The following is a 26,396-nucleotide window of genomic DNA, read 5'->3' as shown; positions in this document are numbered from 1 at the left end:
AAACATATATTTTATTATTTAGATGAGGGGTCGGCAACCTTCTGCTCTAGGGCCGCATGTGACTCTTTGGTGCCGTTCTGGTGGCTCCATGCAACTTTTACAAAATTGTATGAAAATGGAAAAATTTTCTTAACGTTTTCAAATACGGGAAAAAAAAGAGATAATAAGTATTATTTTTTAACATTTCTTTCAACAAAGACTTGCGTCACCGCCTGTGACACACAGGCTTGGTGTGCTGTCTGTTCCAAAAAAAGGAACAAAACAAACAAACAAACAAAAAAAAACAAAAGCGTGTTTGACAGGCCATGGATCCTGAAAGGAAAAAGAGAAGCATAACTGAGGAGAACAAACAGTTCTTGGGACTGAATCAATCGCTTTCGTTGCTTCGTTGTTTGTGGTCAACGTGTTAATGAGTTGTCAAATAATGTCAGTACTGTATATATTTGGAATGACACATGTTGTTATGATCGTGTTTTGTTCCTTTGGAACAGCAAAGCCGTTCCATTTTGTTGTTGTTTTTTTTCCAAATCCTCAAAATAAAACTGACAACAAAAACGTTTTTGTGAATCATTATTTGTTGTATTTTTGAAATTTCATCAATGCATCAAAACAATGCATTAAAACTTGAACAACCTTCATTCTGTCTATGGTTTAAAATCAACCGTTGTTTGCGACTTAAAATGTATAAAATTCAAAACGAAAACCTTTAATTTCTCAACATTTCTAAGAGGGTTTACCTGACATGTTTCAGCGTTATTTTTTGCCTTCTTCAGTGTCACCACATGATCGTTGTTTTTTTGTTTGTTTGTTTGTCAGCTGATATTTCATGGAGCCGTGACTCACGTGTCAGATTTAACAAGAGGGTCATTCTTTCTGCTGTCAATTCACCTCCTCCAGGATACTGCTCCCTCATCCCTGTAGATTTCAATTCCTCCCGTTTTCCACAATAACACATTTGGGGGTCCGCGTACCCCATTTTGACAACCACAGTACAGACTAATGGTCACTCTGAGACACGAGTCTTCCAAAATTTGATATATTTCTTATGAGTAATTATAAGTCGCTTCCTGACCTCGTTAGCAAGCAATAGACGCAAAACACTTTTTGACAATAGTTTAAAATCCTTTGTTTTCTTCTTCATCAGACAGTAGTAAGACTTAAAAACTTTAAAATTCAAAAGTAAAAAACTTCCAAGAGGTTCTAACCTGACATGTTCCAGCATTTTTTCTTTCGCCTTCCTCAGAGTGTCCCCTGATTTCAGCTATCGTGCAGTTTTTCCACGGAGGACTTAGAACAAAAAGCACGCACAACCACCCCGGACACATACAGACCATCACTCTGGAAACGCTTTATGAACGACATTTTAGAAAAAGTCAAAACAGGACATACTCAACAACTCACAGGCCTTCTCAACACCATGGAAACACCGGTAACATCAAATTCCCACATGAAGAGGGAACAAACAAATCCATAGCCTTCCTGGATTGAAACATCAACCACACAGAAAATGGAGACGTTAAAATAAAAGTACTCAGGAAACCCACACACCCTGATCAGTACCTTTTATGGACATCGGAGCACCCAGTAATTCACAAACTGGCAGTTGTTAGAACATTGCATCAACGCGCAACAATAATCGCAGACCCAGAAGACAGACCACAGGAGGAAAAACACATACAACACGTTTTAAGAAGATGTCAGTACCCACAGTGGGAAATAAAGAGGGAGCAGGGCAGGTCAAGAACAAAAATATACAACACGGGGCGGCAGGAAAAAACATACAGACACACAGGAAAAACGAGGAGCTATCACAGTACCATACATAAGAGGGCTGACAGAACGTATTGAAGGAGCAAAGAGGAAACACAACGGTAACCACTCCAAAAAAATACTGGTTCACTCCAAGGACAGAACACATCCGAAAAAGAAATGCAACACTATGAATGAAATACCTTGCCGATCATGCAACAAAACATATATTGGGGAGACAGGGAGATGTTTCAATACAAGAAAGAAAGAACACAAAAAGGAATGTGAGAAATAGACAGCAACACGAGTAACAAACGCTATAAAAGGAGAGGCGCAACAGGAACATCGCAAGGCGGCCATCACAGAGCACTGCAAAAGAGAAAATCACATAATGGATTGGGAAAAGGCCAGATTCATCCGTACCGAGGAATATAAACATCAGCGTTGGATCGTGGAGGCAATCGAGAACAGGAAGCGGGGCCCGAGGACCATCAACAGGGATGAGGGAGCTTACATGCTCTCTACTACCTGGAGTAGCATCCTGGAGGAGGCCATCTGACAAAAATCTGACAGGTGAGTCACGCCTCCACGAAAACATCAGCTGACAAAAAGACGAGTCACGGGACCATCAGGTGACAGTCTGAAGAAGGGGATGGAAAAAACGCCGAAACATGTCAGGTTAGAAGCTCTTAGACATTTTACAATTTTAAAGTCTTTAAGTCTTACTACTGTCTTATAAAGAAGAAAACAATGAACATTTTGACAAATTACTACATTATTATTACATTTAAAACAAATATATTAAACTGGTTGAATTGCTTGCTTTATAGAAGAGTCGTGAATACGTTCACGATTTAATGTCAATAAAATGAAATTAACACAAATAGATATATTTTTAAAATAACCTAAACTATCTCACGGACCCCATGAAGTCCTGAGAACCACTGCCTGAAAGAACTATCGTACAGCAGACTAGTCACAAACATTTAATCATGAAGACTCATTACTGCACCCTGCCTACTCAGTCATTTTGATTGTAAGCTTATATCACAAAGATAGATAGCATGCGTCACCTTCATTATAGGGGCTTTCAAATTTTTGCAGCTTCATACAGATTTGTTTTTCTTTTTATGTTATATTTCCATTTGATTTGAAAATGTTTCCAAACCTTTGACAGGTACTCTAAATGTTCAGTGGAAGTGCTAGGCGATAATAGCGATATATTGCGATACAGTGACGCCATACGCGTATTGCAATACAACATTCAGTTTCTAATATATCGTAGATCGGTTTTGAAATGCCTTATTTTCATTATTTTTCATTTTTTAAATCAATCTGCTCTTGAGTGGCTTTGGTATAATGATTTTTGTCATATTAAGAATCATGTATTACATGTAAATCATTTCAGGCGCAATAAGATCCGACTCCTACCCCTCGTCAACGAGCAACCATATTAACGAGCAGTAACATGTTGTGTTTCATTCAAATGGGACGATTTAAAGATTTGTTTAATTGTGTTGTTTCTGTTATATGCTAAGTAATTTTTGTAATATGAAAAAAAAAACCTGTACAAAAGCAATCGCATCTCGAGGTTTCACTGTATTTGATCAATTAAAACAATAGATTTCTCCTTTGTCGTTTTTTTCACCAATGCGGATGACGTTACCGATCGGTTTTGTTCACGGTAGAAGAGCAAAAATGGCAGGAAAAGAAGACTATGAAGTGGTGTGCACTAAGAGGCACGCGTGGTAAAGTGTTGTGTATTTTTGCCACATCAATGACATTTGAAGGAGTATTCTCAACGGCTGGTAACATATAGTAACACAGTCAAGGGCATGCTTAAAAACAAAAAAAAGAATGCTTAATGTGTACTCATATTAGATGTCAATGATGTGTGACTTCTGAAAAAGAACATATAGAATTTGTCAATTCTATTAATTCTCTTCTGGGTTTTTTTTTTTTCCAGTCATTGTTAATATCCAGTAGAACTCTAAAACAAAACCACATGCAGCAATGCATATTTTACCTCAGGAAAGTGTTAGGTCCCCGGGACTCGTAAGACTAAAACACCATGGGTCCCGACAGAAATGTATGGAGTCCCAAAAATTGCACAGTAAAAAGGACATAATTAGGAACGGGAATCTTTGTGTCACGATTCAATTTCAATTTTGGGGTCTCTGATTCAATTCAGAATCAATTTTCGATTACAAAATGATTCAATTCAAGCAAAAATGATTTCTGTTTCAATCTATTGATGTCCAAAGAATCATCACACAACTTCAGGCTGCTTTGCAAGACAGAATAAAACAGGGAAAGTGTCTTTTTTTAAAAGTTCTAATTCATAAGAAACGTGCTTTCTCCTCCAAAAATAATATGTGGTCAACCACTACTCTTTGAAGTTAGCTATAATTTGACAACTTTTCATCATAAAATAAGATTAAACAAAAACGTAAAGTATTTTCCGCACGATAAGGTGCACCTAAAAGCCTTAATTTTTTTGAAAAAGCTGATTGTGCGCCTTATAATCAGGTGCGCCTTATATATGGAACAATATTGAGATTGGGATTCGTAGATGGGGAATTAATTGATAAAGTATGCTTTACCTGTTTCTTTTGTGTGTTTACAGTTGAACAAGGTTGGTCATATTGACATTGAGTTATTACGCTATTGAGAGATTAGAGTTATTATTTGAGTTATTATTGTTAGTACTTTGAGTATTACTATATTGTGATTGAAAAAGTTTTAAGATATGTCATTAATTGAGGGTGCGCCTTATATATGGACAAGGTTTTAAAATATGTCATTAATTGAGGGTGCGTCTTATAATGCGGAAAATACGGTAAATAATGCTGCCCAAATGAAAGTTATTAATGTTTCTCAGTGCATTTATGACAAACAAGAGAAATCTTTTCCAGTGAGCTTCTAAATTGTATGTGCAAAGCATTCAATGTGAGCTTGTTTGTTCATCCCTGAGCATATTGGGAGAATTATCATTCACAATTATTATTTTGAATATTTGTGAGTAGGAATGGGACAATATCAGAATCTGACGTTATAACCTTGAAAAACAATATCACAGTATTGAAATGGCAGCTGTAAAATGTATAAATTCGAAATCTTTGTTTATAGTATAAATGCACCAAAATATTTTGGAAGATGACTGATTGGACATGAACTGCCACCGAGTGATAGTAGTTTATTTCAAATCAATCTTTCAAATATTATGTGTATTAATAAATAGCACAATGTGAATTCTGTCATTTCATGTCAATGAGAGTTTCGGTTTCAAAAGATGAAAAAACTCTCATACAGCCAACTTGTGGGAAAAGTTCATTTGGTTTTCCTTCTTGACCCACAGTTTAGCTCAATACACTGCTAGCGTCCTACCTCAAACGATATAAAAAAAAAAAAAACGCTGCGTGAAAGTAGCATAAGCAAAAAAAAAAAAAGTAGCATAAGCATAGCAGCGGTAATTTACATTGAAAACTCAAGGTGACAAACCAGAACGTGAACGTGACAACGTGATTGGCTAAAGGAGCCAAAGAGCAAAGAGTATAAGTTAGATCAAGAGCAAAGTCCCAATGCTGGGTGAAATTGGCTTGTGTGAACCAAGCGTTACACAACTTCCCTACAAAAAAACGTTATGTCCAGAGTACGCATGTTGATTTGAAAGTATGCATCCCTTACCAAAAATTATGCGTCACTAACGCAGGGACGCAGGCTAAATGGATCACTGTTGCAGCCAGAAATTTTTCACAAAAGGGACTTCTCACTATAGGAAATTTATGCCTAAAAAAAGTGCCAAAAAAAAACAACCAAAGATCATACACAACCGTATTAACTGTTAAATTAAATTATCTCCAAAACATCATTTCGGGTGCAGCCCATGCTGCCCGGTACCAGTTGATCCATGGACCGGTACCGGTGGGTTGGGGATCACTGCTGTAAACAACTCCAGGCGAGCGCCATGTCAGGGAGAGATCGGATGTCTGGGACAGGTGGGATGAAGCCTGTTTCAAAACGATTGGAAGAATTTCGATCGTTTGAATAGACTAGGATTCTCTACCTGTATTATAGAGTAGTGTTGTCTGTATACTGTAGAGTCAATTTACTGCCACCTATTGTATGGGAGAATATCATCTTGACTGCGGGAGAAAGCCGCTCCGAGTATAAAGTGCTGCAAAACGCATGCTGGCGCGTCAAGTATAAACCAAGCTAGACTTTTCCTGCAGGCTTGTTTTTGCATTAGTGCATTTCAGTGCAACGAAATGTTTTTTTTACAAACATTGCTGAATATATTGCGATACATATCGCAATACGCCTTTGTTGTATCGCCATATATTGCAATACATTTTTAGACACAATACCTAGCACTACTCAGTGTTCCCCCACCACAGCATTTCAAATTTTCTGTCCTTTAACTCAGGTTTCCCTGGCATTCGTCATGTCACTTTCCGCAAACCCCACATTCCCAGTGGGCAACGTGGCCCTAAAGCCGGTTCATCGACGGTCGAGAAAGTTCACCCCTGAGGACGAGAAGGACGCCGTCTATTGGCAAAAGCGCCTGAAGAACAACGAGGCGGCCAAGCGTTCCCGTGACAAGAGGAGGCTGCATGACTTCATGCTGGAGCACCACATCCTGGCCCTGAGGGAGGAGAACATCCGGCTGCGCGCTGAACTTGTGGCTATCCAAGAGCGCTTCAACCTCCTCTGGGGTGACAGCGGCCAGGGCTACTACTCACACCCGGGCCTTGCCATCCCCATGCAAGCCTTCGACCGCATGACTGGCTTTTTCTACACGCCTGTATCCTCTTACCCCAACCACCTCTTAGCAAAGGCTCAAGGGCTTTTCCCCCATCCTCCCACTGTGAATAAAGTAGTTCAAGGGGCAGAGCAGGATACCCCAATCTGCACTGCTGGCATCCCAGATTCCCCATAAATTCAGGCTGCATCTCCTGGTGGGTATTACAGCCACAAGATGTTAAACCCAGTGAGGCAAACCCCACACTGGAGTCCTCAACCGATTTAATACATCTTAAACACCATAATAAATACCATAAATAATACCATAATTCCCCATTACTTACAATAATTACGGTAATGCGACGAGCGAGAGGGCGGAAGTCAGTTGGCTGTGAGTCGTAGCTAACAGCAGCTCTTGTTCGCTGCGGTTGTAGACGGGATCATTTACAATAAAAGACACGTGCAGATTGAACCAACATCCGAGTCCATCCTTGTTCACACACAGGAATATTACGGTAGTTTTCAAGAAGAAAGTGGTTCTTGTAGCAGAGCAGATAGCAAACTCATGCTTATACAACGTTGAGCACTAATAATCATAAAAAATAAAATAAACAATGTTTACTTCATTTTGAAACACATGTACAGTGTAGGCAAATTGCAAAAAGAGGAAAAGAACGAAAAGACTTTAGCCTTCAAGTGCAATTGAATATATTTGCAAGTTTTTTTTTTAACATACTGGCAAATACATTTGAACGTATTATTAGATTATTTCCGGCAGAACTCATGTACCATCTTTTAGCGAAAACAAAACTCAAATATGAACCATTTTTGTATAGTATGTTCACAAAATGTAATTTATTCAATACATTTTTCCAGCAAATAAACAAAAAAGACTACATTAGTGGATAAATCCAAAATGACATTTTTTTTTTACAGTTGGATTCATTAAAACCTGACCAAGACAAATTCACAACATAAATTATTTCACAGTGTTGCAGGTGTCATGAAGATAAAAAAAAAAGCTGCAATAAAAAAGGTTCAGCCAACAAGACATCATATCACATGCTTTCTAATTAAGTACTCTACTCTCTGTTTTCTGTTTTTTAAATATATATAAAACGCCATTATACAAAACAGCAGCACAATTTCCAATGAGTGCTTTCAATATTTACATCATGATTTCAACAAAACACTGAAAAAAAATGCAATGGTTTGTAATTTCAAAGTTGTACCAAACCAGTACAATATCAAACAGCAGAGGGCAGCAGAGCAATAGAGTAGGAATTCAATTGAAAGCGTGGTGAGCCAATGGAAAGCGCCAGATGGGGAGATAACGCCTTGAGGTTAAGTCCCTCTTACGTGAAATGAAGTGTAAACTAATGAGCCTATTAATATTTGATTTTCTTTAATTAAAAGTTGAACAGTTCAGTGTAATATATTAGTTTTAGGGATTAAAAAGGATTTTCAGTATTTCACATAGGTCTTTAAACATTAATAGGGGGAAAATATCATGTATCAAACAAACGGCCTGAATCTGGCCTGCGAGATGATTTCGTAGTGTAAAAATGAGTTGAATTTTTTTCAATGAATGAAAAATTTGAAAATCTTTGTGATGAATTGTAATGTTATTGTTTTCTGATTAATGGTGAGGTTGTGCTTGTAATATTTCGGACAGTATTAAAAGAATAATAAATCTTAAATTGTTGTTTTAAAGTTATATAAATATACATCGAGATTTTATTGGTGCGGCCGCTTGGCTATACATTTTCCTCTATGCAGCCCAAAAGCTAAAACCAGTTGGACACCACAGACATATTACACGCTAGACAACAGGCCTCTATAGGCACCTTTCTGTGGTTGCGTCCCTAATCAAAAAAGACCAAGAAAATGCTCAACACACTGTGGTGGGTTCAACTTTGCCAGTGTATATTATCACAGTAACTGAAGTCTACACACCACTGTTCAAATATCAGGTGTCAGAATTGTAGATTTTTGTCAATCACTCAACTTCAGCCTGGTTTTGTGAGGGATAGGGATGGGATGAGACACCCATTCCACATAACAAGACTTCTCATGAGTCCATGAGAACAAGATGAGATTTTTGCAAAGTTTGTAATGTACCGGAAAATAATGGCTAACATCAAACAATGACTCCTGGAGCAGAAGTCTGTGAGTCAAGTTCGTCATTGCCGGGACACACTTATATATCAACTCCAAAATAAAAAACAAACCCAAGGCGTTTGTGTGATTGTATTATTTGTTTTGAAATCCCCACCCCGTTTGGCGGCATTTTTCTGTCATGCAGAACTTTAACAAGCAAACACATTTTCCTGTGTAACTATAGCCAAAAGAAAATAGATCTCATGGATCTCAAAAAATCTCATGGTGTTCTAATCTTGCAAGATCTCATAGTACGAGATCTCATCTATATATTATGCTGAAGCATAGGCCACCTGTTTTTGGGCAGTAGGCGATCTACACCATGAACTGGTGTGGAGAGAATTTAAAAAAAAATGAAAAAAGAGAGACATAATGTGGTTGCACAAGTGTGCACAGCCTTTTAACTGGGAGGTGGTTGTGCTTATATCAACAAATAACATTCAAATTTGTTAAAAGAGAGTCAGTGGACACCTGCCATCTATCAAAGTGCCTCTTATTACAACCAAATCAGTTTCAAGTGATATAGAATGCTTTATAGAATAATTTCCAAAATTGATTTGGTTAAATGTGTTATAGTGCTGTCGTGTCTAACGAAACCAAGCTTATACAAAAGATATGCTTGGCACAAACGCAACACTGTTTGTGATCCAAACAACTTTATACCTTCAGAAAAGAATGGTGGTGACAGCATCATATGTTGAGATTGGATTTCAACTAGAACCGGGGCCTTTGTCAAGTTGGAAGCATTTATGAGTGCTTCCAAATAGCTGTCAGTGATAGCACAAAACCTTTAGGCCTTTGTTCAAAAATAAAAGAGGAAAAGAACCCCCCCCCCCATAGAACACGTGAACTTTATTTGGTGTTAATCAGATACAAAGGTGGCAGACGTGTGCTGACTCACATTTAACACGAGTAGAAATGTAGTTAATATTAAACAAATCCCAGTTGCGGTACAATATAGTGTGCATACTTTTTTTATTTCAGTTCATTTTTCTCATAAAAACGTATACTTTCCTTAAACCTCAATCGTGTTCGACAGGTTAGGTTTTCAAATACTTTAATGGTGGAAAATTTTGAATTGATTTAAGTCTCAGTATTTTTTTAAATGACAAAAAAGAACTTTCATTTGAACAAGGGTGTGTAGGCTTTTCACAGCATCTTGAATTCTCCTTACCCGATCTTCCAGGTGAACGATTTCTGGAAAAGTGATGACAATTTTCTCTTGCAACTTCCTTCCTATCCAAACAAGATTACGGCCCGCTGAGCTCACATTCATCTTTTCATCACAATACTTTGTCCCATTGCACAAGCACAGTCTATCTGAGAGCTCTGGGGTATGATCATTTTGATGAAAAACGTTAAAAAAAAAAAAAGATATAGCATTACTTTGTAAGAAACTTTACAGCCGAAAGACTGGTAAAAGATGATTGTGCAACATTTGTAGAAAACAAGCAACGAGGACGCAAAAGAATACTAAACAGTATAGTACATTCTATACACTATATTCACTATTACACCCTCTGATATCGTCTCTTAGTCATTATATTAAGGGGCAGTTCTACCGGTAACACTTGAGTCTTAAGAATTATAGGAAAATAACTTTTTTATTGCTTGTATACAAACAATTACGTGTCTGTAGATGTTTCTAATCCCACATCAAATTAAATCAAGGAAATATTATCTGCCTATTTCTGAAAACGGGTCCGTGAGTGACACGTTCCGTTACATTACAGTGGGACTATTTTACTTAACGAATGCCCGACAACAATTTTCTGCTACCATGATATAGCCAGATAAACTAGGTGAGGATCCAGAGACAATCCCAAGAGACTGCTGGACTATATTGAATGGAAGACCATCACACGAGAGACCTTCATGAACCACCCATAACCTTCATTGGTGTACAGCCCTGGCATCATGTCAATGCCTATAGGTAAGCATATCTGCATCCAGGTTTTCTGGATCCAGATGACCGTTAGCTAGCAAGGTTAGCTTTGGATAAGAATTGCGTACAAGATTGCTTGATAAAGTTGAAGATCGTCATGTTCGACTCTCAGTAGTTTCAGCGATGCACAAAATAGGTTGTGTTCTGGGACACAGGGAAAGGGTTTCAAATTTTGAAAAGAAAAATGCTTAGTTAAAAGTAAAACTAAGAGCCTCTCCTCCAAATTACTACAATGGTGTAACCATGAGCTTTGAATGAAACTTCAAAACATGCCATTAAATTGAATGATTAAATATAACAAAATGAAGTAAATGATATAACCCAAATTTGGCAAATCCTTGGCATTCTTTGATCTTAATTACCCTGTCATAACAAAATTGGAAATAAATATGAGTGTCCGCATTTACAAGATAAAGGCTTTTGTCATATATCAACTGGACAGTTATTGATCCGTGTGAGATGGCAGCAAAGTGCTGCTGTAGATGATTGGCAAATTTAGCCCCTTTCTTGAAACTTCTCGTGAGTTCCGTTGTTAACCGAGGGCCCCTATAACAACAATCGGTTGTTGTCTTCAATGTCTCATAGAGGTGTCGTCATGAAGTGGAAATTTGAAGTCCGGCAGCGAATGACGGTTCTGACTAAAATCCTGGCACGACATACATACATTTTTCCATGTCTCCAGTTTTAGTTTTAACAGGACAGAACACATGTTCAGTTGTCAAAAACCAGTTATCTTACTTCTCATCAAAGCACACTCAGATGTCGTATTGGTTGCATTTACACCTTGGTTGTTTCTCATGACTCAAGCCTGTTTGTCGCCCAAAATGTCACAAGAATCTGTTAAATGCTGCTAGCGCAAAGAGCAACTGATTAATGCCTTTGACATTTAAAAACAGCATTAAGGAACGAACACTATACAATTAAGTGTGTTACTTGTTAAGGGGGGTACTTGTGTCCTCTCAACAGTCACATCTTAAGTGATCTCAAGCAAGACAGCCATCCTTCAGGTGTCCTAATTTCCTGTCACGGATGAGCAACAAAGCCAAATAAAGAATAAATGCTCTCCAGGAGTATCAAATCATCTTCATATTGAACTTGCGGGCACCGCCCTGCCCCCCACTGGTGGCTGGCCCGTCCACTTTTCTGAAAGAATACTCAACAGAGAAATTATTTTTGTGCTGCCCTCTTCCGCGACTCCACACAAAGAGCAGAATGAAACAGAAGAGAACCACCCCTAGAAACATGATACAGCCCATTGCTGTGGAAATGAGGATAGTCTTCAGGTCCAGAGTAAACTTCAGGAAAACTCTTGTGTCGTTCAGGTTTGTGTCGTTAAGGTCCCCGGCGTAGTAGGTGCGGTTGGCCATGAGGGCAGCATCAAGTGGCAGTCCGCTGACTGTGAGTGTGGCAAAGTATGTGTCATTACCACCGGCGTTACTGGCAATGCAGATGTACGTCCCGGTGTCCATCACCTGGGCATACCTTATTTCTAAGGTACCTTCCTTCAAGACTGTCAAGCGGCCGCTGCTTTTGGTAGTGATGCGGCGCCGCTGCGGAGATATCCAGAAGACCACCGGCGTGGGCTCACCCTCGGCCCTGCAAACGAAAGACACCACCTGCCCCTCGCGAGCCGAGATTTGCTGCAGTTTTCTGTTGCGAATTTTGGGCTTTTGGCAGGTGAAATGGTCAAAGAGGGCTGAGTCTGAGAAGGCGCCCAAAGCTCGCCCCTGAACTTCCAAGGGTGTCATACACACTGGGGAAGCGCCATCAAAATTCAGTGTTTTCCTCCGCTGAAGGATCCAAAGCAAGCGGCAGTCACAGGCGAGAGGATTGCCGTCCAAACGGAGCGTCTCTAGAGTGTTGACCGACTGGAAGGAGCCCTCCTCCAGAGTCACTAAGTTGTTGGTGGAAAGGTTAAGCAGGCGGATTTGTCGGAGTCCCCCCAGGGCATATGGCTGCACTGTCACCAGCCTGGTGCTCACCAGATGCAATTCCTTCAGTCGAAGCAAGTCGCGCAGTGACCAGGATTCCAAGACTGAAATTGGATTGAAGGACAAATTGAGGCTGGTGAGGTGGGAAAGGCTTCGTAGAGCCGATGTGGGCACGGAAGTGATGTTTGTGTGCGTGATGGACAGCCATGACAAGTTGAGACCCTGGAGGCTGTGGGGGGTGATGTATTCCAAAAATGGCCAGTGATCGATCTCCAGGCCTCTCAGGTTTCCAAGCTTACGGAAGTTTTGGTCCTCTAACATGGAGATGCTGAGGTAGCGGAGCTGCAGGGTTACCAGGTTGTGAAGGTACGACAAAGACTGGCTGGACACAGAAGTCAAGTTGCATCTCTCGATGGTTAACTCTTTCAGTGACACCAAACCCATAAAAGCCTTGTTGGAGATATACACCAGATCGTTGTCTCCAACTTCTAGGTTCCTCAAACTCTTCAGGTCTTGGAAAGTAAAGTCCAATAGGATTACAAGCTTATTCCCACTAAGGTCCAGAGAGGTGAGGTTTGATAGGTGGGAGAAAGCCCCCATAGGGATCAGTTTCAATTGGTTCCCCCTCAGTGAAAGCGACTGCAGGTTCTGAAGACAAGAAAAGGCATTCGGCTCCAGGACACTGATCATGTTCTCACTGAGATCCAGCTTCTCTATGTTGGGAAATGACAGCAGGTCACCCTGTTCCACCCAGCGCAGTTTATTCGCACTGAGGTCCAAGATTCTGGTGTCGACAGGGATACCATCAGGCAGCACAGACAGTCGCTTACCATGGCAGGAGACACTTTTCAGCTTGGCCACACACTCGCACCGTTGAGGACATACTTGACCCCGTGTGAGGCACACGTTGACTAACATCAGCAGGATGAAGAATGGCCGAAGCCAACTCACATCCTGTCTGAGGGTGACCTCCATGGCACTTCGGCTTATTCCACTTCCGCCTCCTCTCCGAGTTACAATCACTGGGCCAAACACCTGAGAAGAACAGATGAAAAGAGTTAGTTAAGTTAAAAAGTAAAACAAAAGAAAGACAACACAGCTTGTTAGCAGGCTAGGTTTGGGTTCATCAAGAATAACAGGGATAGGCAGGTATAACTAGAAATTGCCTCGTGAAGACAACTTTGTGGTTTCTGTTCTGTTTTAGTTTGTCTTCTTTCTTGTGTCTTTAAAAGAGGGACCTCGGTGATGAAGGACAAAAGATTCAGAGTCCCAAAGCCTTATTGTTAAATGTTCCATTTGTAAACATAGAGCTCAGAGAAAACATTGTTCCTTTCAAGCCCCAGTAGAGAATACCGTACACAAACATAATATCCAACAGTAAAATAAATGGGGGGGGGGGGGGGGGGGGGGTTTACACTTCGTGGTTGCAAGGAGCAAAGTCAGAAGAGAGGAAGGCATGCAAAAGTGGGGGCAGAGCAGTCACGGAGTTGAGATTCATGAAAGGAAATTTTCACGAGGCTTCACAGCCTCCTCCCTGACTGTAGCAGGCTGAACAGGCTGTGAGACAGGTGGGATTAAAAATCGTACTCCTCACATTATTTCCATTAACGATCACAAATCTCCTACCCCAACCTGGATGTCTGTCGAACCAACATGACCGATTGCCCCAGGATATCCACATGACAATAGAATACAGAGAAAAAGAGTTGTATTTGTAGAAAACTAAGAGGAAGGTCGGCTAACTCTTATCTTAACAAGGAACTACCCTTTTCATGTCACAATCAAAAAAGCAGTTTGTCAATATAAAGAATGTAGAGTACAATATTCCCTCGCCACTTCGCGCTTCATTTCGCTTTTTAATTTTACTGTGGAAAGACACGGTGGGAAGGTTTCCTGCATGGCAAACAGAGATAAGTTGACCAACCACATATCCCACAAGCACTCAAACAAGACACGTGCCTACTGGAGTGACATTGACCAACTCCTGCTATCATTGGTCTTGTTTCCACGAGCTAATCACGTGTCTTGTAGGAGTTCCCGTGAGCTGATTGACATATTGTCTCGCAAGTTCTGTCCAGGCTATTGAATGTTGTGTACCTCTAGCAACCTCTTGTCTCCGGGTGAACCTGACATGAGAGTGAGAGTACATGAGGTGATGACAAAAGCAAGTGTTGGCCAGATGATGTGAAGAGTACTGTTGTAACATATTAGAATGCTGAGTGTACTGTAAACCCTGTTTCCTCATTATCATGTTTGTTCAGGTACGGACTCCACTCTAGGGCCAACGGCCCTCCGTGTTCCCTAACTACGGCCAAGGCACATAAATGGGAAAGGATAACAGTACAGTTACTGTATAAGCTTTAATAAACGATGATTTACGGGAAAAGTAAATGTGTGTATTGTAGTAATCTTTGTCTCAAATATTCATCCATCTATTTTCTATAGCCGCTACTCCTCACTAGAGTCGGAGGCTTGCAGGTGCTTATCCTGGCTGTCCACGGTCAGCAGGCAGGGGACACCCTGAACCGGTTACCAGAGAAAAGCAGGGCATACATAGACAAACAAACATTCAAGCACCCAATTACACCTAAGGACATGTACGCATGGTTTTGAAATGTGGGAGGAAGCCATAGTGCCCGAAGAGAACCCACACAGGCATGGGGAGATCATGCAAACTCCACACATTGTGCTGGAATTATACTCGGGACTGTGAGGCGGACGTGCTAATCACTTTTCCACCATGTCACCTTGTCTCAAATATGTAAAGTATAAATACTCTTCACATATTTTAAAAATTCTAGTATCCACATACACATGCACATAAATTCCTGGGGCAGTGGGGAGTCATACTTCATGTATTTTACTCTGATAGTTTTTCTTAGTCCTCCTTAACAGTGAAAAACAAGGGAACAATGTAGTGTCTTGTGAACTCCCCAAGAATGATTTTCCTAAGAATGTACATAAAAATTCTTTGTATCACTAACAGCAGACTATTTGTGAACTTCTACTTAGCCTAATGTACTTTAATAAATACAAAACAAGAGGGGATGCTGGGGGGGGGGGTTCCTTTTTGTCTTGAGAACTTGCCAAGAAGGATTTTCTTAGGAATGTACTTGAGGCTTTGTAAAGTAAAGCGTCTTTGTAGCACTAATAGCAGAGTACTTGTGAACATCTACAGTATCATGTACTTTTATAAAATGAAAACAGGAGAGGATGCTGTGGGGTATTACAAACGTGAGATCGTCCTTTTGACAGCCATATGAAATATATATTGGTCTCCTTTCCCAGCCCACTTCACAAAAAACCTACCGCTGCATTTTTGGTTTGCATGAGCAGACAAGAACATTTAGCTTTTCTGTGCTTTCTAGGTTAATTTGAACTTTCATTTGGAACTGCAATTGAGCCACAACTGATGCCGATTCACAAAATTGCAAGGACGTTAGAGATAACAAGAACTTGAATTGAGAAACGGCTAGAGTCTTAGGCTCTGCCGAAATCACGTTTTTGGTGGCTTTGACCAGAAAGATTGGATATACATCCACATTTGATTCATGTTACATTTGATATTGATCCTGATGCCCTTGATCCTGAACTGACCTATCACAGTGGGAGCGTGAAGCCGGCCGTTTACGCCTCGCAAATAGCCAAAGGGCGAAGGGCCACTGATCAAAGCATGTCAGGCTCGATATATCACAGTCAATGCATCCCAGCTGAAGCACGTACAATACTAAACGCTTCCTTTTATATCTTTTAGACAGCACATTGATGTTTGCACACCCCTTTATACGAAGAACTCAGCCGAAATACCACAAGACACACTTTGCGAAGCATGTGTCAAAGCGGTTGAATGGCTGTCAAAATCCTCTTCTGCCTCTTGAGTTGAGGGACAAAAACTAGAGACAAATGCTTTTAATGAGCAGATGTGTTTGACATGATACAGCAAAAGGAAGAGCGTCTTTTACGGGCACTAAAATGATCACCTGCTCCCCTCTTCAGACGGCTTAATAACTCCGTTAACGTCCTTCACCTCCGGCGCTAATTTGCAATTCAACCTGACTCGGAGATGATTATTAGTCAGCCTGGAATGAAATTAAGCGACTCAAAATGCAAGCAGAGTTGTCTGATAGAAGGAGGCAGAATTGGGGAACAAAAGAAGACAATGCCAATTGGCATAGATATTCAAAGAAGAGTATGTTTCCTCAGGGTGCTACTCCTTTTGGCCTCAATTTTCTTTCTTATTATCTTTAGCTAAAATCGAGATTGCAAATTTGAAACATATCAAATGTACTGGCCTTTTTAAACCCATGACGCATGAGAGAGGCTGGTCAGAGGGTGCCCGGGGCCTAGTGCCAGCAGAGGACAGAGAGGTTGGCACATAAGGTTACATCAGCATCACTCAAACTCTAGTGCCGGAGTGATGGAACCAAAGAGTAACTCGAACTGATATGTGGTAGGGCTGGGTGATAAACTGAGAAAAAAAAGGTTTGTCGGTTGAAAATGAGCTAAATAGTGAAATCAAAGTTTTGCACAAGTGACAGCATGCTGGATGAGAGGTTTGCAAGATGTGATTATAATCGTTGCTAAGTACTTCAATGTGACTTAGAGGCATGATTGTTAAGTTTATATTAAAATTGATTTTAAATCATTATGCAGTACTGTTATCTGAACACTTCACCAAGATTTATTATTTGAAGCTTCTTAAAGCCATGGGGGGGAATGATGACCCTGCTTTGGCTTTTTATGTTTTTGATGTGGGATATTAAAGAAGAAGAATACAAAAAAAACCACTAGGAGCTTAAAATATTGCAGGGATTGCCAAAACATGACGACTTTTAATCTGCCTCGCTGCTGCTGTCCCTTCTAAATGCTTGCAAAAGTGAGGTCGAGAGGTACACCCTATAGGTGTCTAATTTAGCCCATGTCGGGCTCATTTACTGGCATTCAAAATTGGAAATACTGTATTGTCAATTTTGGACATATTGAAAATCCAATGTTTTATTATGCATTTCAATTTTCGCATGAATCCTTTCAACGGCAACGCGCGAACGGGCCGCAATAGACAGTATATTAGCGGCCAATTTATAACATTTGCAAGCCTTTCAATGACTAGGATGTTTGGCTTAGCCTGGACTTCCATAATGCAAAAGTCTTCAAAAGTCATAATACTCTAATTATGACAATAAATATTTCTATTTCAATTTCATAAATATATAAATATACAGCCAAGGTACATTTACTGTGCTGTCATGTTTACAATTTTGTACATGATTTGTGCACACGAAAAAAACTATATATGTATGGATAGGGCTGATGCCACTGAACATTTTGAGGAGTTGAAAGGAAATATATATTTCTATTTGATAATGATATGACCCTTTCAAGGTCAGCGCAGGTTGGGTGGTAAAAAAAAAATCCCCAGACACCGTGGGGTTAAATCCTTACATTGTTGAGTTTGTTGGGATTAAAATCATCCAGAAGAAAACAAAAAAAATGAGATTTTATTTTTGGGGCCATATTGTACATCCCTAATGTGTCGTTTGGTTTATGTAGTTAGATGGTAAAATGGATGAACCTGCCTAACCCTAATCTATCATACTGCAGTGTCCAGAGCTAAAGGGCAACAAGAATGCCCAATAGATTTAGATGAATATTCAAATGAGTCAGTTATATGTCTGTGACAAATCTGCTCAACCAATCAGAGACCAGCAATGGTTTATGTAAAGTAACCCATGCTCTGCTAGCTTAGCATGCTAGGATGCCGGGACGATCAAGTCCTAAAACTTGGACTTTGTTGTTTGCGATGTTTTAGTTTCCATCTCAGGTATAAAAAAGAAACATTATTTACATTTACACTATTTTCCCATTATGATGTGGAACACTAAGTTTTGTCATCCCCTCTGTAAGTTTTTTGGGAATTGCTCGTATTTTCTGTTGACGTAAACCTGCCTCTGCTACAAAACGTCACTACAATGCTGGTCAGCTATTGGTCAGCGCCTCGGCTCCCTAAGATACTGGTCTACTATTGGTCGGGGTCACGAAGATGCTGGTCTGTGTTTGGTCGGCGCACGGGGTCACAAAAATGGCTGCCTAAAGACTTGATCTCGTGTGAGAGTGCTTTTAAGATTGTATTTATTATGCATTTTAGTGCTTAATTTAATCTTAAATTGGTCACCCATGGGTCTCAAGATTGCTAGTGATGTTAAAGAGAGAAGTAAGAGGGTGATTTATATGAAAACGAAGCTGGAAATAATCAAGAAATACAAAGAAAGCTAAGCTAACTTAGCCTAGGCTACCTTTACTTGGGAATATGGCCATAAGTGTTGCTGAAAGGTAAATAAATCCTTAATATAATTTTTATTTATGATGTCATTTAATTGTATGCATGTATATTATATATAAGTAGCACTTTGATACCAATTTTTAATATGTATATACAATTTTCTATGTTTTTAACTGGGGTTTTACACGCATTAGCTAATTAACATATGTTTGGATTGCCCCCCATAAGGCGAAGGCACGTTACGATCCCAACCGCGGAACGGATTAATCTCGTGAACCGGGGGCCCACTGTATAAGAAAACCCGAAAAGCTGTTCAAGAAACATATGCTTAGTCATTTCAACAAAGTTTATTTTTTTCCAGCCAAAATTTTCCCTTTTACTGAAAATGAATATCGGCTCCACATGGTCAATACATGTGGCGATACGCCGTCTCCCATGCGGATTATTACTACCGCTTCAGCTAACCTTTGCATTGACGAAAGCAGCCAGTTGACATTTGTTTTTTGTTTTTTTTTTTAGCAAAATCTTGGCAGTGCAATAAGAGTCTGACATTCACGTGTTTGTAATCATGCGATGAACTTTGATGATTCCGGGCGTCTGTGAAACTGAAGATCCACTCTCGCTATGCCGCACCCGCCCCCTCCGACCACTAAAAACGTCTTTAGTTTCCCAGTTGTATTCCAAGAGTATATCTGGTAGCGGTCGCTCATTAATAAGATGAGCGGCCCTTGCGTGGGGACAGACAGCAGGCGGGCGGCGTGGTGTGTCTAGTGGACCTCAAGGGACCTGATACCTTCGGGCGACCTGCACACAATACCGACTGTCTGCATACGTGTGTTTAAAAGTAGACCGCATGTTGACATTTCAAATGCTCATCTCATATCTCGGTGCAATAATGAACACACAAAGTTCACTTTGCATATCCACAGCCAGGACTGATGTTGTCATAGCGACGTGTTCATATGTGCCTCTTCTTCACTCTTGAGGCCATATGGTCTGTCATACAAATTAGACAACCAGAGGACATTTCTCCAAAGAAAATGGAGAGGTTGCACAGACTGCCGAACGAAAGGTCGCACAGCACAGCTGCTGTCGCACTTTTAACTAAGTCGGCTCATGATGACAATTAGGATAGTTACTTGGAACAGGGTGTTTAAAATAACATTGGATAATGAGCCACATGCTGCTTCACCGTCATTGTCTGATCACACGTAGCAACCGTCTGATTGGCCACATTTCCGTTACAGTAGCCTTTTCTGGCTCACATGCACACACTTTCTCTCACGCACGTAACTCTCACCCTCACACATACGCACGCGCACACATACACACACACACGCACTTGCACACGCACACAAATACTCACACTTTATGTAAGTCACACACTATTTTATTTTTCCTCTCTTTTCCTGTCTCACACAAACACTTTCTATCAGAATTCAACTCGATATGTACCACTTGCATCTTATTCTCTCTCGCAAGCACCCCTGCTCTCTCTGTCTCTCTGTCTCTCTGTCTCTCTCTCTCTCTCTCTCTCTCTTTCTCTCTCAAACGCTGACAAACACTGTCTCTCACACTCCATTCTAGGCACATAAGTCACACACCATTTTATTTTTCCTCTCTCAGATGTATATATAACAATTTCACTTTCCTGACCTTTACCTCTCTCTCTCTCTCTTTCTCTCTCACACACACACGCACACGCGCACACACACACACTGCACCTGTGTACCGTCTGCACCTGAACGTCTTGGCCGCCAACACCTGCCAGCCCACCTGCTGTTTGTGCTTCACAGATTTTTTTCCACTCCTATAAATTCTTCCTATCTCATCTCACAATGGTATTTGCCAAACAGCTTAAAGACGCAGAGAAATAGAGTTTACTTTAAGAGCTCCTGTCCTCAGTACTTTTAGGCTATTTATCTTTACTCTGCACAAGCAAAAATGGTGGCGACACACAGATGGTGTCGTATTTTTGGTGGGTATTATGTGATTTTAACAGAATTTCCTCCCATCTGTACATACCCTCATGGACAACATTATTAGGCACATCATCTATCTATAAGTGTGAATCCCTGCTCTGACTTTCCTGTGAGTAGTTTGCACGTGCTGTCTATCTTAGATTGGAAAGATGCCTTGTGTCTGCTCATATATTTAAAGCACTAATAAAAAAAATGGGATGTCGTCACTGAGTGTAATTACAATAAATTCAACAGTCAAATTAAACCTTTGAAAGGTCTACCAGTTTGTTTGTCCTTTTTCAATTTTCAAGAGTTTTACTGTCATATACATAGTAATACCACACAATGAAATTATTATTCTCGTCACTTTCCCTAGCAGACTAGATTCCATCATTGAGCAAATAATAAGGTGGGCAACAAAACAAAACAAAACAAAACAAGAAAAAAGAGTAATAGAGCAATAAGGGCAGTAATAGTGAACCACTAATGAATTAATAGACGTACATTCAGAGCATATTACTGAGTAGTTTGAGTGAAAAGACTGTATATACTGTATATATGAGGAAGATAGACTGTTATACAATATTCAAATGAGCAGTGGTCGTTAGTATGTAGCTGTATCATCAGAGAGATAGGTGATCTTTAAATGTCAAATTTAGACCCATTTATTTCCTACAAGTAAAATGCAAAACTGTTGTTTTTTTTTTGTTTTTTTAAATGGGATACTATGCATGACCTACAATATGATCGCAATGACACAGTATCCAGATGGCAAAGTAAGCAGTTTTTTACCTGCTGCCTCAATCACTATTGAAATACTGCAGCGATGAGATGGAGAGAAACTGAGAGGGAGGGAGGAGTTTCTTTCAAGTACAAATTGAACAGCAACAGAGAGAAACATTTATACAGTAAAGTGGGCAGTCAAACTGCAGGGAGTGGGTCTCCTTCCTCCACCCGCAGTGCATCATTTATTTGCATTGCAACATTTGCTCCAGCCTACACACACTCTGCGTGCAAGTCAAAACATTAGACTCGAACGCGGTCCTAATAATCAACAAAGTTGTGTTTGACAGCAGGGCACTTATGTTATATGGGACTATGAACACATGGAAACCATGCTGTGTACATCCCGGGCCTGACCTTCAACTATGTTTGTATACATCAGCGAAGCACACCACAGAGTCCTAATGACGGCAGTGTCCTCCAGTCAGAAATAGTTAACAAGGGAATCGAGTCACACAAAGGGTAAATTGGTATCTGCTTTCTATTTTTCTACAAAGGAAACGAAAACAACAAAAAATAGCGTGGGTCATTTTTCAGACTACCTACTGAAACAATATTTCAGGCTGGACTGTACACATCAAATATTAATGGTATTTTGGGGATTTATTATTGACTTTCTCACACAGTGTGGACTTCTAAAAGACACGATCGTGAAGTTGCACATAAAAAAGAATATTACCCACATTCTTTTGGCATACATGCCTTTATCTAACATCATTGGTGACAAACATTTCATTAGTACTGTATTTATCATCACTATTATTTTCTTTCTTTATTAAATCTGATTCCATTTATCCATCCAATCATTACATACAGTCACGTATCCTCACAAAGGTTGCAGGCAAACATTTTTTTACAATAATATAATCTAAATGCCTCTATTAGTCTAATCATAGATTTCTGATCAAAATTGTGTGTGGAATGTAAATTAAGCAGCAAATTCCATACTTGTAATCAATCTAACGTATTGGCCGTTGTGCTGACTGAAATTGACATCACAGTTGTTGACCAGCCCTGACAACAGTAGACGTTACCTGAGCCCTACGCAACTGTGATGACAAAATGGCTGCCCCCTGTGACGGATTAAAAACAGGTGGTTTTTGCTGCTTAATTCATCTCTCATGATGCATTAATTCAGGGGTGCCCAACCTTTTATTACTGTGGACTGGTCAATGCTTGAGATCTTTATTGTGGACAAGAGAGCTCACCATGAACGATAAACTAACGGGAGCCCTCAGCTTGCCTGAGTCTTGCCTAAAAATGAACACAAATTATATTGATTAAATCAATCATATAACTGAATTACAAATGCCATTTGCTTTAATGGAAATATGTGTCTTTATAAATGCGATGTATCAGTAAAGTAGTGTGTTCATGAAACTGTACTAATAAAAATTGTGATGTCAGTTTAAAGCATATATAGTCTTGGCCCAGGAGACATCGAGACTGGTTGTGCCCTACAAAAGCAACCCAAGGCTCCCTCCGACAGAGAAGTAACATGTGAACAGGAGGCCAGTTGTAGCTATCAGAAGACGATGTCAATTAGGATTGATGGCTTTCTGACTTCCTCCCCCTTCAAACGAATGGTCAGCAAATGAAAGACTTTTGAAGACATCATCCCCACGCACGCAAACACACGCATACACATGCACGACCACACACACATACACGCACTCGCCTGCATTCCTCAGTGAGACCACATCCCCCAAAAAGTGTATAAGAACCGGATGCAAAAGATGAATCATTATCACTGTTGCGGCTACTCATGGTAGTAACAGTGGTCCGAGATCGCATGTAATCCCATTTCTCTGTCTGGACTTAATCAATTGTTTCACTATGTTGTGGTATGTGCGATCTTTCAACAAAAATGAACAGTGAATATCTCAAATTAAAATACTTCTAGGTATTTACAGATTTATGACCTCAGACATAGCCTACCTTGCGCCCGGAGAATGCAAAAGCCACACGTTTTTCTTTCTACCCATCAGTGTGTAGCTAGCGTTTTGTTTGCTTCCTAATATGAGGATTGTGCTAAAAGAGTTAATCAAAACCTCTTTGCTTTTGCAAAAGAGGTATGATGCTTTGCAATTTAGGTCAATGGTTTCCTCATTAGTGTGAAGGCAACAATAGCCAATAGTTACAAAAAATATGGTCAAGCAACCGAAAAAAAAAAAAAACTGTAAAAAAAAAATTGCAAATTTGTAAAGTATAAAAAAAATATTGGAAATTGCATTTAAAATAAAACATTTTTGTTTGTTTGATTTCTTTTTTTTTTTCTAGATTTGTTTTGAATCTGACATGGTCAAAAGTTATTCAGTTACTACAGTAGTGATCAAATGGAGTATTGATTTGGATTAGATTCAACTTTATTGTCATTACACATGAATAATCCAGGTAACGAAATGTAGTTTAGTATCTAATCAGAATTTTATATGGGAGTGATAAAAAAAAAAAAAAAAAAAATATATATATATATATATATATATATATATATATATACACACATTTTTTTTAAAGGGTTTAACCGACAAAGATTAAAATAAATACTCATATTTCAGGCTGTAGTAGCTGTAAATGATTTGCTTGTTTGAAAAAAACATAATGTGTTGTATTCAATGAGCAAACTACATCTTTGCTAATGCATCTTAGCCGGTTGTGCACATATGGCATGTAATTTTCAGGCTGGGTCCCTCGAACAAACATTTTCCTTCCTCATTGGCTCTGTAGAGTGAAATAAACTCATAGATTGGCATGTGATATTTGGCTCGAGAGTACGTAGCAGTTCTTAAAAGGTCTGATAAGAGCGGCAGGCTGCTAACGTCGCTGCAGGTGCATGAGGCAGCTGACAAACGAGCAGGAAGCCTGCTTGGAAGTGTGCGTAGGTGTCGGCGAGCAAAAAAAAAAAAAAAAGGCTCAGAGGCCGAGGCGCAACATGCTCTGGGGCTCTTCAAATGGCTGCTGTCACACTGCGCTCTCGCATGCCCACTCGTTGCTAAACTCGCACATCTACACAGCTACTGTACAATGTGCGCGCGTGCAAACATAAGAATATGTGTGTTATGTGCCAACGAATCTCAGAGAGGAACACATTAGTCATTAGATGGAGGGAAGTAGTTGCCTGTGTCCATCAGTCTGCAAGGCACTGTAGCCACTCACAGGAGGACACAATTAATACACACACATACACTCGCACAACACACAATATGGAATAGAGCGCCTTCCTGCTTGGACATGGTGGGGATAGAAAATGGATGAGGGGCATTGTATAAAACTGGGTCACACATTATCTGAACCCTGATGGTAAAGTTGAGTTTGGTTCATGCTTGCAAGTTCTAATTGCTCTAACGTCATCAATTTTTGAGCTACCATTATATTTTACGGTGAATTAAGTGTAGAGTTTGAACATATCAATATCTCACTTTGATTTTTGAATAGAAATATAAGCCTGTTTTGTGAAAATTCATCATATTTATGTTTCAAGTGGAATAAAATACCAACACTGCTAAGCAACTTTGCAGATGTAAAGATGAGTGTGTTGATCTGTCCCAAGCGCCCACCCCCACATTCCCAAGCCAGGCAGTACATATTTGAAACTATTTGAAATATGTTATAAATGTAACGTTGCTTATGTTGCTTGTGCATTACATTGAATGTATGCAATTAAAAACACAAAGAACCATTCAAATGTGTTTGAAATGTAAAATGTGGCGATTATGCATTTGAGAAATAGCCGCTTAATGAAATCTAAGAATGAAATCTAATTAAATAGACTCCAAGCACAACTTCAATATTCAAACACAAATAGTCACGAAATATTGAATAAAACTTTAATCTGAAGTTCGGCGTTCTTTGCAGTCAAATGGGTATCCATCTGTTTTCCTACTTCGAAGATTTCTGAGACTTCTGTGGACATCCCTCAATTTAATCTAGCCAGTACTAGCTCCTCAATGCTCGATCTTTGCACCTCGATGCATGTTTAAGGCAATTGAGATGCTGCCAAGAAATCAATTCAAAGGTCACTGGTTCTAGTAGGAATGTTGCAATTAAAAAAAATTAGATGAGCCCAACCTCTGTATGCAAAGCGGTGTTGGTGATAATCACTCTGACTGGTTCTTAGGCAGGAAATTCAATTCAGAGCGTGAGCTTCAAATTATAGAATTGCAAAGGAAAAGGCAATATTTCATAAATTAAGCTCAGCAAAACCTTGCTTTACTTTACTTGGGCTTGGTTGTTGTGTGTTGCACACGATTTCCGAGTACACATCGACCTCGCTTATAAATTGGTCCCCCACCCCCCCCCCACCCCCACCCCTCTTTTCTACTGCAATTCAGGTGAATTTTATAAAAAACTCGATTACAAGTCTACCACTGACTTTAGTGGTTACATAGATCTTTCCAATTAAAACACATGGTGTGTTATAATGGTGTGTTAAAATGATGAAATTGCTCTACTTTTAGAGGGATTTCTACATCATTGTTAGAATAATTATTGTTAGAATAGTTATAGATATAGTGATTATACATTTGTTACAAAATATTAATGCTCGCAATGAAGAAATGCTTTGCTGCGTGAATGAATAAACACATACTGAATGATAATAATGAATGAATAAACTGCTGATGTACTGCTAGGTATGTTGATGGTACGCTGGGAGAACGAGTGCACTGTTTGTGGGAAAAGAACTGTCTCGTCATTGTTTTCTTTCAAGCAGAAGGAAGGCCGCTCAAGCCTGCCAGTCGGAGCGTTCCCACACCTGTGACTCTTATCGATGTTATTGCTATGCATTATCAGAATGTTTCGCTACGTATTTTTTCATACATGCATTAGTTTCTCACCCACATGCT

The 26,396-nt window shown here is 39.8% G+C and overlaps 2 protein-coding genes across 2 annotated transcripts in view; one reads left to right on the top strand and one right to left on the bottom strand.

Moving 5' to 3' along the window:
- Positions 1–5,657: 5,657 nt before the first annotated feature.
- Positions 5,658–6,718, top strand: LOC148417428 (NFIL3 like protein-like). The gene is made up of 2 exons (XM_088426432.1): positions 5,658–5,747; positions 6,176–6,718. Exon 2 carries the CDS (start codon positions 6,194–6,196, stop codon positions 6,686–6,688), a length of 495 nt encoding a protein of 164 aa, XP_088282558.1. The 5' UTR covers positions 5,658–5,747; positions 6,176–6,193; the 3' UTR covers positions 6,689–6,718.
- A 610-nt stretch (positions 6,719–7,328) lies between these two features.
- Positions 7,329–26,396, bottom strand: part of lingo3a (leucine rich repeat and Ig domain containing 3a) — a 60,225-nt gene continuing 41,157 nt past the window's right edge. Inside the window, exon 2 of the mRNA XM_088426278.1 lies at positions 7,329–13,563. Within this exon, the coding sequence (XP_088282404.1) occupies positions 11,671–13,503 (1,833 nt within the window). The 5' untranslated portion in view covers positions 13,504–13,563 and the 3' untranslated portion in view covers positions 7,329–11,670. The remainder of the gene's footprint in view (positions 13,564–26,396) is intronic.

The sequence above is a fragment of the Hippichthys cyanospilos genome, chromosome 10, assembly GCF_059441005.1.
Source record: "Hippichthys cyanospilos isolate Australia breed blue-spotted pipefish chromosome 10, RoL_Hcya_1.0, whole genome shotgun sequence".
NCBI lineage: Eukaryota > Metazoa > Chordata > Actinopteri > Syngnathiformes > Syngnathidae > Hippichthys > Hippichthys cyanospilos.
This window is presented reverse-complemented; position numbering and strand designations above follow the sequence as displayed.